Genomic DNA, 12,172 nt, shown 5'->3' on the forward strand with positions numbered 1-12,172 from the left:
TTTTCTTTGAACAACCAATTTCCTCAAATAATACAAACAATTCCTTTCCCCTATCTGGAGTTTTAAAAGTTTCTATTATTTTTAAAAAATACTTAAATGTTAAACTATTCCTAACACTCAAAGAATTTTGTCATTAGGATGAAATTTTGCAATACTAGATTATTAGTATAGCCAATATACTATACATCCAAACTTTGTAGTACCCTTGTTTCACATTCCCTTAGAGCAGTGATGATGAACCTATGGAATGGGTGCCACAGATGGCACAAGAGCACTCTCTGTGGGCACACTGACACCTTCCCTACCTTCCCCCCAGAGTTTTATTACTAGAAAGGTAGAGGAACTCAGGCAGAGCTGCTCCCCTCCCCATCTCCACTGTGACTGATGACATTTTTCACATCCCCCACCCCTCAATAAGCCCAATAAGGAGTGCACAGGGATGGGGAGATGGGGGTGGGGTGATGGCTCACAGGTGGCAGAGCTGGAGGGAAGCAGAATGCTTGGGCCACTCCCCTCTCTACACTGGCTGAGGATATTTCTTACACACCCACCCCTCCTCCCAGCAGCCCAATGGGAGCGCTTCCTCTCTAACCTGTATGGGCTAAGGCGGGGCTGGGATGGGGCGGAGCTCAGCATGCCATCTCTAAAAGTTTCACCATCACTGCCTTAGAGGCTCAACTAGTTCCAGGGTGACTAGTGTCAGGATAGCTAAGCAGTGCAGTGGATAAATTACTGGACCTGGTCAGGAAGACTCATCTTTCTGAATTCAAATCTGACCTCAGACACTTACTAGTTGGGCAATTTACTTAACCCTGTGGGGCCTCAGTTTCCTAATATCTAAAATGAGCTGGAGAAGGAAATGGCAAACCACTCTAGTATCTTTGCCAAGAAAACTTCAAACACAATCTTTCATATAGGGCATTCTGTAGCTACTGTTTTTAAATGTTTTAAAATTAACTGTAATGCAACTTTTTTGATTTTGAAGATTTGAAAACTTTACTCTGCATATTTCAGTAAGATGTGGTTCATTTATAAAGGAATCATTTCACAGAAAGACAAGTTAAGATTTTCTGTGTTGAGTATTATTATTGTTGTTATTGACTCTCACCCAAAGATTCATTCTTTTCCATTAGCTAGTAAAAGAAGCATCAATTTCCATATCATTTAGGAACATCATATGTAGTATCAACATAATTTAAAAATATAAATGAACAAATTGCTAACAGTTTCAGTGAAAATGTCTAATATTGCTTAATGCCTCCGGATACTTATAATATAATGAAGATTAACATCATTAATAAATGGAAAAAGTAAAGAACTTTTCTAGACTGATCATCTTAGGAGTTTCTCATGAATTTGAATATATGTCTCTCATTTAAAATATGTCTTCAGTTTAGACCTAACTGTCATTCAGGGGGAAAATCAATCTGTTTTTAAAAATAACCCACAGAATCAGTGTGAGAAGTGTTTAGAGGTCACTTAGTCCTCCTCCACATCTTCATCAAGTGGTCATGTGACCTATTTCTACATTCTCTAGTGAGTGAAAATCCTAGGTAGTCCTTTATATTTTGGGAAAGCTTAATATGTTGAGTAGTGTTTCCTTACAACAAACTTAAAACTTCCTCTGAAACCTCTACTCATTGTTCTTAGTTCTGTCTTTTGAGGCTCAACAGAACAAATCTAATCCTTTGATCATACACAGAGATGGGTCTTCTCCCCTGCTCCTTAAGTCTTCTCTTCTCAAGTGAAATATTTTAAGTTATTTCAGTGTATTGCTCATATACACATGATCTTACAACCCTTAAGCATTGGTCACTCCCCTTTCTAGCTTTTCAATGTTTCTCCTAAAGTCTGGCATCCAAAATGAAAATAATACTCTAGAAGAGGCCTTATTATAATGAATTTATTCTATATTTAATAATAATGGCAAATCCATTACTGTGGAATATTTTGATAACAAACTGAATTCTTAATCCACCATACTTCCATTAAGTCAAACCCACCTTTCCCCCCCTTCCTATAGCCTACTGTTCCCCAACCCAAAAAAGATACACTAAAAAGACAAATATTAGGGACCTATGGGGGAAAACCTAAACTGAGAACACTACTTTTTATATGATAGATGCTATGAAGATAAGATTAACTCTCCCCTGCCCATTTTTAGATTTAATCACCAGAAGCATATACACCCCACTTACCCTTGAGTGGGGGAGGTCTGTGACCCATATGTGCTATAGTGGGTGACAAATCAGAATTGACTGACTGCCCCCTGGACAGTCCTTTAGCTGCAATTGGTACATGTAAAATGGAAGGAAGTCATGGGAAGTGACAAAAAGGAATGCTCTTTAAAAATGCCAGGAACTTCCTATGAACTTGATCTTGAATAGAGCTCCAGCTTTAGACCTCATACTGCTCTTGGACTTTTCCCTTAGAACTACCACATGGGGTGAGTGAAAAAGGCTGATTCTTTTCCTGCATTTTCTGAAGGGACTAGCCTCAGGAGAGACTTACCCTTTTGAGAGAGGATTCCTGCATCTCCAGGTTCTTGGCTCAAGGCTGAGACCCCTCTGGCTAAGGACTAATTAGCCCTGCCTGGGCTATGCCAGGGGTTTGAGCAAAATACTTAGTGTGTAGTTTAGATATCTTACCCAATCTTCTCTCTGATTGTCTTACTTTCACTTTCTGTATTTTATAAATAAATTGCTAAAAAAAATTTTCTTGGAATTGATTAAATTCCTGGTAACCCTATTCTTAAATAATCCAATGAAACCTTTTGTATTAACCCCTTACATTTCTGACCCTTATAATGCTCAAATATTACTCGATCATAGATTTGGCAATGATACTGAAGTTACATATGTCGAATAGTGATAATAATAGAAAAAATAAAGGAGGAAATTGGAAAAAAAATCAATTTTAAACATCTTAAATTTGGGGTGATCTTAAGCAGAAATGTCTAAGCTAGGTGGCTCAGTGGATGGAAAGTTAAGCCTAGAGAAGGGAGGTCCTGGGTTCAAAGCTATCCTCAGATACATCCTAACTGTGTGACCTTACACAAGTCACTTAACTTCAATTGCCTACCCCTTACTGCTCTTATGCTTTGGAATCAATGCTACATAGACAGAAGGTAAGGATTAAATTAAAATGAAGAAGAAATATCTGCCAGTCAGATGGAAAATTAATACTGGAGCTCAGAAGAGGGGGCAGAGATTAGAAAATAAGTAAAGGTTATCAGAAAAAAGTTTCAACACTATTAAATTCTTATCATTGAATACTTAAACTATCATTCAAAAGTTTTCACATGGTACCAGGTTGCTAATGTTTCAACTACAAGTTCTTCTCTGCAACTGTTAATAAATCACTACTCCGGCATACAGAAAAGGATATCAAAATTAGAATGTTAAATATAAGCACTGTTATTTTCCAATATTTCCTTGGATAAGGCTTATAGTTGAAGGCAAAGATTTTCATCAATTTACATACCTAATAAATTAATGACTCCATCATTATAGCAAGCAAAAAGTTTGATGAGATCTTTAAAAAGAAGCATAAATGCAGCATTTATGACACCATTTGTCAGCTCATTTGGATGAACCTATAAATAGATTAAAAAATCAATTAGCTATATATTCTGAATTTACAACTTTCTCAAGGCATTTACAATCTCAGTTACTGCTTAACAACAATGTATAAATATTAGAAATACTTTTAAATTGTCCTATCAATGTTTTTTTTTAACCCCTCCCTTCAATTTAATAATTCTTGTAAGTTGAAAAAGTATTTATGCCATTAAAGGTTTCCATTTTATCAGTAACCCACAGTATGGATATATATTCAATGGCTAATTTTTCCCAGATTGCATTCTACTGCTATACTTATTCTATGTAAATCAATATTTACTCCTCTGCATCTTTACTCTACTTATTTGCCAGTTCTATTAACCCCACACACTACTCCCACTGATGATAACCTCTAGATATGAGATTTCTTTTTCTTTGGGCATCCTATTACCATTTTAGGGGATAAGGAGTGGTAGTGGTGATAAGGAGAACAAAGAAAGTAAGATAAACAAAACCAGAAACAGAGACCTTTAGTGAATATTTAGATTCTGGAAAGATTACTATTGAAAAAATCGATCAACTTTTGTTCTAAAGTCAATGAAATTATTCCAATTCCACTGCTCACTATATGGAAATTTCAGAGGAAAAAAATAAGTTAATATTCATCAGAAAATCTAAGAAATGTGTTGTTGTTTAGTCATTCAATCACGTCCAACTATTCCTGACTCATGGACCATAGCTAACTGATAGGGTTTTTTTGGCAAGGATAATGAAATAATTGGCCATTTCCTTCTTCAATGGATCCTTTTGTGAGGCAATCAGAGGTTAAGAGACTTGCCTGCAGTCACACAGCTGAGAAATGTCTGAAGGTGGATTTGAACTCAGATCTTTCTCATGCCAGAACCAGTTCTCTTAGCCAGTGAGCCACAACTGCCTCTGCAGTCTAAGAAGCATGACCCATCTAAACCACTCCCCAAATGTTCTAATACTCTAAGGTGACAAAAATGCAATTTAAAAGTTTATTCTGTTTTTTTTGTGTTAAATTTTTGATTCATTCAAAATCCTTTTTCATAAATCCTAAAACTTAAAAATATTAAAGTCACTTCAGGTAGGATATAACTTTTAATGAAAAGAATAGTACTTTGTGTGCCATATGTATATATATCTATAGTAAAGTCTTAATAAGGTATTCATTTGGTTCTTAAAGACTACATTTTCAGAATACAAGCTCTGGTAGATCCAACATCAAAGTGAAAAGGCTCTGACTATGAGTCTAGTGATGAACTGAATGTCTATTGTCCAAGGATCAATCTAACTAAATTCATAAAAGACCACTGACAGGTTGGCTTCAGAACAATATATTTTTTGGCCACAGTGACTTGATGACCACTTATCAGGTTCCAGATGCTTTACAATCTTCATCAATGTAGGGAATAACCACACTGACAAAAATATATATCCATGAAGTATTAAAGTATGTACTCTTTATAGTCTATTAAGGTTCTTTGTATTAAGTGCATTAAGAATATTTAGACTTGTTCTACAATATTAAGAGAAGAATTTTATCATTTTCAATTATTGCCAGATGGATTTTTCCCCCTTTACCTTTTTTTTAAAACCTTACCTTCCTTCTAAGAATCAGTACTGCATATTGGTTCCAAGGCAGAAGAGTAGTAAAAGCTAGGCAATGGGTGTTAAGTGGCCTGCCAAGGGTTACACAGTTAGAAAGTATCTGAAGCCAGATTTAAACCCAGGGCATGGCTCTCAATCCACTGAGCTGCCTAGCTGCCCTTCCCTTCTACTTTTAAGATACACTACCTACTTCTTATTTATGATTCATTTAATTCTTTAGTCAAAAATGCAAAAGCCAATCAGAGTATCATTCTTATTGGAAAACATCTTCTGTTTTACAGTATTTATACTATAGTTTCAGTATGCATTTTGAAGAAAGATAGGGACTGCCTGTAGCATAACAAGAGCAGTATACCCCCAGATTCACATTTTTGCATTTGTATATAACAAGTAAAATCACTATAGTAATGATTTATTCTTTAACCAGATCTTAACATCCATTTATGACATGTACTTTCCCCCACATTCAGTCTATACACCTTCCTGACAAAATTGAATTTTTACTCACATTATTTTTTTCTCTCAGATAATTTCCTCCTACTTATCCTCCAATTTTGAAAACTTGATTATTTTGAATGATTGTTAACAGCTTCTGTACTAAAATATTCGTAAGAGTAAATGATACTACCTGAAAATATCTATATATCCAATAAAAAATAAAGCATTATTTTAATCACTTAAAATATTATAAAGTTTTCCAAGCATACAACTAGGGAGAAATTAGGTTTCACTATTATGTATCATGGAGAAGGAGGGCATTAAATTTAATTTTATTATATCATACTTCTCGAATCCAAAGAAGAGCATTTCTGAAAATTTTTGATAGCAATGAAATATTTAAAACATTTTCCACTGCTATATACAAGTGAATTAAATCTATTATCCTTCTTTAGCTTAAAAATAATAAGAACAAATGATTTTTTGGTAAAGGAGATTTTTGTTAAGTTTTTTTTGGGGGTGGACATGTGATTTAATCCATGTAGAGCAATTATTTTAACAATGAGATCAGCAACAGTTCTGCCACCTATGATCTTAGAGAGTGACCTTAGACATCCCTCTACTACTCCATGATAGATCTTTTTTGATAAAATAAGGCAAAAAAAAATCCAAGTTTATGAATACATACATCAAATTCAAGCAATGCATCAATTTGCCCCTGTAATATTGGCATACTCTTTAGTAGCTTTTCGGGAACCATTGTTCTCATTACACCATCAGCTCTAAAAGACAAAAATAAAAACATTATATTAGAAATTCCAAGGCTGTAATTAACTCAAGACTACAGGAATAATGCCAAAATATTTTCCATTATTACCTCAATTACCCTCACCTACATACAATGTATGGAAGAGGCAGGTAGAGAACTCTGAAATCTTAACTTGCAATCAGTACTCTTTTCATTAGATGTAAGCTGGATCTGTGTACACTATAAGAATGGAACTAAAGTTGACCTTAATCAGTACCTTTTGTTGTTCAGTTGTTTTAGTTGTGTACAACTCTTTATGACCCTATTTGGGATTTTCTTGGCAAAAAATACTACAATGGTTTGACATTTCTTTCTCCAGTTCATTTTATAGATGAAGAACTGAGATGAAAGGGTTATCTGACTTGCCTAGGGCCACACAGCTAGTAAGTGGTACTCTAGCCACAGATCAACTTAGCTGTCCTAATCAGTACCTACTGCTATAAAAATAAGGTTCATAGGATCTTCACTGGCATTTCCACTGACCATGAAGACAACAAAAAAAAAAAACCCTATAATTAATTTTATCTTTGGTGTAATTTATTTCATTTTACTTTAATGAGGAAAAAGAAGTAGAGATGAAAAAAGGGAATTCCAAGGCAGTTAAATTCAAGAAAATGATATTAAACATTAGTTTGGGATACATCACTCTGTCTAAAAAACAAGTTATATTACTTAAGTATAGTTGCTAGTCCCACACCATGTTAATGTAGAACCTTTGTCTCCTTCCTCTTTAATTAATAAGTGGGAATGCCCTCTAAACTGAGAAATTGAAACCTCTAAAAGGAATCTTTCATCTTATGGAGTACCCTGGGAGTAGTGCTTGAGAGATCTTAACAATTTTTTGGTGATAGTGATAAATCTTAAACCATATAAAATGAAGCTTGCCTCCTTTAATTGTTGGGCTCTCTTCTTCATATCCTCCCCTTACCTTTGACATCTTTTCTAGGACTAAAGAAGAGATAGGATAGGGTTTGTGCTGGACTTTTGTTAAAAATGAAAAAATATTTGAGAAACTTTCTGTGAAAACACTCTGAAAAGTATAAAGCAAGACTCTACCATTATATCTCAAAAATTTACCTGCTTATATCTCTAAGCCAGTTATAGCCCAAGTTGCTACAGTTTGCCAGAATCCCAAAGAAGTGTTTTCTTCTCCCACACAGACCTAGAGATAGGGGCAGTAAAGTTGGCTCCACATCATGCCCTGATTTTCTCAAATCTTTGGGGAAATGAAGTAAAAAGGTAAGGAATCTCCAGTATATACCAAAATACAAATAAATATTTGGTGCTATTATTAGGAGTTGTAAATTAGAAGACTGATTTATTCTAACTAGAGCTGCAAAGAAAGAATGAACCAAAAATAAAACCCTGAAATTCTTTCCATGGTAGGTGCATTATGTTAAGAAAAATCTCAGAATGCATTGAGTTATATTGGTTTCCTTGAAAATAGTAAAATGTTAACTAATCACTAGCTTACCTTAGGGAGACTGCTTCAAGTAGGTTGAAATATTTCTTTTGAACATTTTAAGGTTCCATAATTTAATCAAACCAGATATTTCTAGATTATGTGATAATCTGCTGTGTTATAGTTGGGTGCCAATTTGAGGGCTTCTCTCCACATGACAGGCAAAGTATAATACTTTAACTTCCCTATTTCCTGTTTTTTTTTTAAACCCTTCTGTTTTGGAACCAATACGATGTATTGGTTCCAAGGCAGAAGAGTGGTATGGTCTAGTGTAAAAATGGAGATTTGAACCCTGGACTTCAATTCCCAGAAGTCCTTGGAACTTTTTGCTAGCTCCCAGAATTCCCTCTAATCTCCCTGAGTCCTCACCTGAATTCAAGAACACAATGGCTATTTAAACTGACTGTACCACCTACTCTCTCTCAGCTTCTAGGGACAGGTGGCTCTCTACCTAGCCGGAAAAATGTAGGTTGCACGTGCTTTCTTATTTTGTATTTTCTTTATTTTTTAATCTTTAATAAACTTCATAAAAATATAATACTTTTAGCAGAGAAACTCTTGTTTCTTGACTTGTCCAGGGTAACACAGCTAGGAAGTGTCTGAGGCCAGATTTGAACCTAGGACCTCCTGTCTCTAGGCCTGGCTCTCAAACCACTGAGCCACCCAGCTGCTCCCCCCAGTAATTTTTTAATGGGAAAGGTACTCATCATATAATATATAAAAGATATTAGACTAAATTCTACTATGCTATAAATTTAAGGACAGGAGTTGCATTGTCTTTCACCACTGCATTTCCAATACCTATCCAGAATATCTTCCATGAAATAGATGTTTGTCGAATTAACTTTTAAAATGCCATGTGCATTAAGTTAATGAAAAAATTACATTGCTTAATAGATATAAATATATTGTAAAATACAAGAATTTCAAAGTACATTTTGAATTTATCACTAATGCACATGATTCCTATATATACATGTCTATTATATCTATTTCCCTATCTCTCCAGTTGCTCGCTCTCTCTCCTATGAGCTCTAATCAAACTCTGATATGTCTTCTTGAATTTTCCACAGGTACCTCAAACTCGCTATTTCCAAAACAGAACTCATTATCTTCCCCCATTAAAATTGATTCTACCTCTAAATTTGTTGATGACACCATCCTTCCTGTGACCCTGTTTCAGTCTTAAAAATACACTCAACTCTTTATTCTCTTTTCATATCCATTTGTTTGCCATGTCTTGTTGATTCCAACTCTACAACATAGCTTATATTCATTTCCTTTCTCTTCAAATCAAGTTGTGACCAACCTAGTTCAGGTCTTCAATCCCTCTTTCCTGGATTATTAAAAATACCCTCATAATCGGTCTCCTTCCTTTTTCAATCTAATATGAATTCTTCGTGCAGCAGTCAAATGTACAATTCTGAAGCATATATCTGACCTTTTACTTCTCTCTCTCATCAAGAAGCTTCATACTTGACTCTTATTTTCTCTAGTATAAAATGCAAAAGCCTCTATTTGGCTTTTAAAGGTATGTACGACCTGCCTCTGACTTATTTTTTTCCAGGCTTATGGCACATTATTTCTCTTTACACACTCAACATTCCAGACAACCTGGGCCTGTTTATTTTTCTCCATACATGACTTTGTGTCTCTGTACATATTTCCTACCATACTTGGAATGTTCTCCCTTCATGTTGGTCTCACAGAATCACTAATTCCTTTAAGAGCTGCCTCCTACAAGATGCCTTTCCTCACCCTGCCACCTCCAGTTGTTAAGTAGTCTTTGTAATTACTTTCTATATTTTGCTTATAACTTTGTATATATATTCTATTTCCCTTCAAGAGAAAGTAAGCTCCTTAAAGGGAAGGGCTATTCTATTGAATCCTGAAGGTGAACACAGTTGATCAGGAAAATGAAGATATCAGAAGTGGTGTCTTTTGTCACAAATTCTGAGAGGGGTTGGGTACCAAGGCAAGAAGGGGCAATGGTCATGGTCTCAGAGGATCATGTGCAAGGTCTCTACTAGGCAGCCTATGGCTACTTCTTTCAATTCTCTACCCCCTCCCCAGTCTTACTGGACAGGCTTAGGTTTGTTACTGAAAACAGGGTACTGGTGTTGGCAATGGTGGCAGTGGCACTCACTCTTTCCTTAACAGAAGATGATAACAGTGCCAGTCAATGCTTGGTGACAGAGAGTAAGTAAAAGAGAGAATGCCTCTGATGCTAAGGAGGCCAAGGAGCTGTATGTTGAGGAACTCTATAGCCCTAAGCTAGGGACCCCAGGGTTTGGATAGTGTAGGGGGCTGAAGAAATGGGACCCAGCATCATCTCATCCCTCCTCAAAGGAGAGAGTGCCAGCCATTGTGGACTCCATCTGGGTGAATCTACTAAGGGTCAGTCACCTCTGCCTAGGGAACCCAAAGCTGATTTGTGATTAGTCACACAAGTTCACACAGCTAATAAATGCCAGAGCCAGAATTCAAACTCAGGTCCTTCCAACAGTCAGTCTGATGCTCTTGTCCCTACATCCCAGATCCTCCACAACTTGATACAGAACAGCCTGCCACAGAGAAGAGCTCCCTGCTTGTCTGATCTCAGCAATGCCCAGGGAATTCAGGGGAAGCCTTGGGCATATCCAAGGTAGGATGGAAGTCTAATCTAGAAAGTGGATTCATAGGATTTAGAGCCCAGAGGAACACTGGAGGGCTTCTCATCTACTCTTGTTGCAAGAAGGGGGTACTAGTCAGCCCGGGAAAACAGGGAAAGTCAGCTTCAAGTCCTTAAGGTCTTGGAAAATAATATCCTGTTTAATATCTACAATCTAAAAATCACCTCCCTATCTAAGATATATGTCGTTTTATTTCCTCTCAGTAAAAGATTGTAAAAGTATTATTATAGTAAAATCAATTTAGATTGAAGGGTATAGAGGAAACATTTAAATATAATTAACTAAATTGTTTCTTCTGATACAACTTCTAACAACAAACCTGACTTTGGGGCATAAAGATATGAAGATACATTAAAAAAATAATAAATGGCAAAATCTCAATATTAACTCTCACAATACAACTTATGGGGAGAACTTTCCCCCAGTGGAATTACAAATATTCAAGTTTAGCTGCTGCTTCTTTTCAAGCTTTCAATAAACTCTACAATAAATTCCTTTAGATGATCATTTAGTAGAAACTAAGAGTGCTGTACCTCCTCACTGTGTTAAAAAAGAATTAAGAAAAATGTAAGTCATACCCCTTCTTCACTCTGGCAAAGTCAAAGGCCATTTGTCTGTAGGAGAAAGCCTTTTCATTCAAGTATCTACTATAACGTCTTATAAAGGTAGACATATCATAGCCTGTAAAAAAAAAACACAAAAATTTATTTTATAGGAAACCTTTTGCTATAATTTTGTTCACTAAGGGAAAAAAATATTATCTAACTATTCAAATAGCTTCAAATGAAATCTTGTGAAGAATGAAAATGTAATCGTGAATTTTTAAAAGCATTTTCCTAAAATAATAAAGGATCTTTCTATAGATATAAATCATTATTCCATTTAATGATGCAAAAAGAGTCATAAATAAGACAATTTTGGATCAAGTGCAAAAAACTATAAAAATCCAGCCTCAAGCTGATCAAAATTGTTTACTTATTATCTTAAGTAATCCATTACAAAAATACTCTTACCGTGAGAACCACTCTTGTCCAAAAAATTGCTGAGATTGAATAATGTATTTCTAGAGGCCAAATACTGAATAAATCTCTGAAAAAGAAAGTCATAATTAAATGCTCTGTTTATCTGAAGCTTAAGTGAAACTAAGCATACTCATCATGAGCATTGACACAGACATGGAAAGACAATGTTCATTACACTTGGAACGTCCTACCAATTCCAATCTCCCTCCCATGGCAACTCCCACCCATTATTACTTACCAAAATCTTCCCCTTCCCCTTCAAGGACTAGCTCAAATGAGACTTTCCCTAGGAAATCTTCCCTGATCTATCAGTCAAAAATAACTTTTACTTTGCCAGGGTGTCCAAAGCACTTTGTCTTAATCTTTCATAGTACTTATTTCTCAATTATTTAATAGTTATTTATAATTATGTCTGTTATCTCTACTAAATGATAACTCTTTGAGGGTAAGAAACTTGCCATATTCATTTCTGTATCAACATAACAACATGTTTACATTCTGCTCTATCAAATGCACTTCTTCATACATAACAGAGATATCATTTTAAAAATGGATTTTAATTGCAACTGAATCAAATT

At 35.4% G+C, this 12,172-nt stretch overlaps 1 protein-coding gene across 16 annotated transcripts in view; it reads right to left on the reverse strand.

The window, feature by feature from the left end:
* Positions 1 to 12,172, reverse strand: part of SNAP91 (synaptosome associated protein 91) — a 183,865-nt gene that overhangs the window by 101,220 nt on the left and 70,473 nt on the right. For all 16 annotated transcript variants that reach the window (XM_056818557.1, XM_056818555.1, XM_056818547.1 and 13 more), the window contains exons 4-7: positions 11,586 to 11,661; positions 11,151 to 11,253; positions 6,319 to 6,412; positions 3,484 to 3,595 (exon numbers count right to left, since the gene is read on the reverse strand). In XM_056818557.1, the coding sequence (XP_056674535.1) occupies positions 3,484 to 3,595; positions 6,319 to 6,412; positions 11,151 to 11,253; positions 11,586 to 11,661 (385 nt within the window). The remainder of the gene's footprint in view (positions 1 to 3,483; positions 3,596 to 6,318; positions 6,413 to 11,150; positions 11,254 to 11,585; positions 11,662 to 12,172) is intronic.

Source organism: Monodelphis domestica, chromosome 2 (assembly GCF_027887165.1).
Source record: "Monodelphis domestica isolate mMonDom1 chromosome 2, mMonDom1.pri, whole genome shotgun sequence".
NCBI lineage: Eukaryota > Metazoa > Chordata > Mammalia > Didelphimorphia > Didelphidae > Monodelphis > Monodelphis domestica.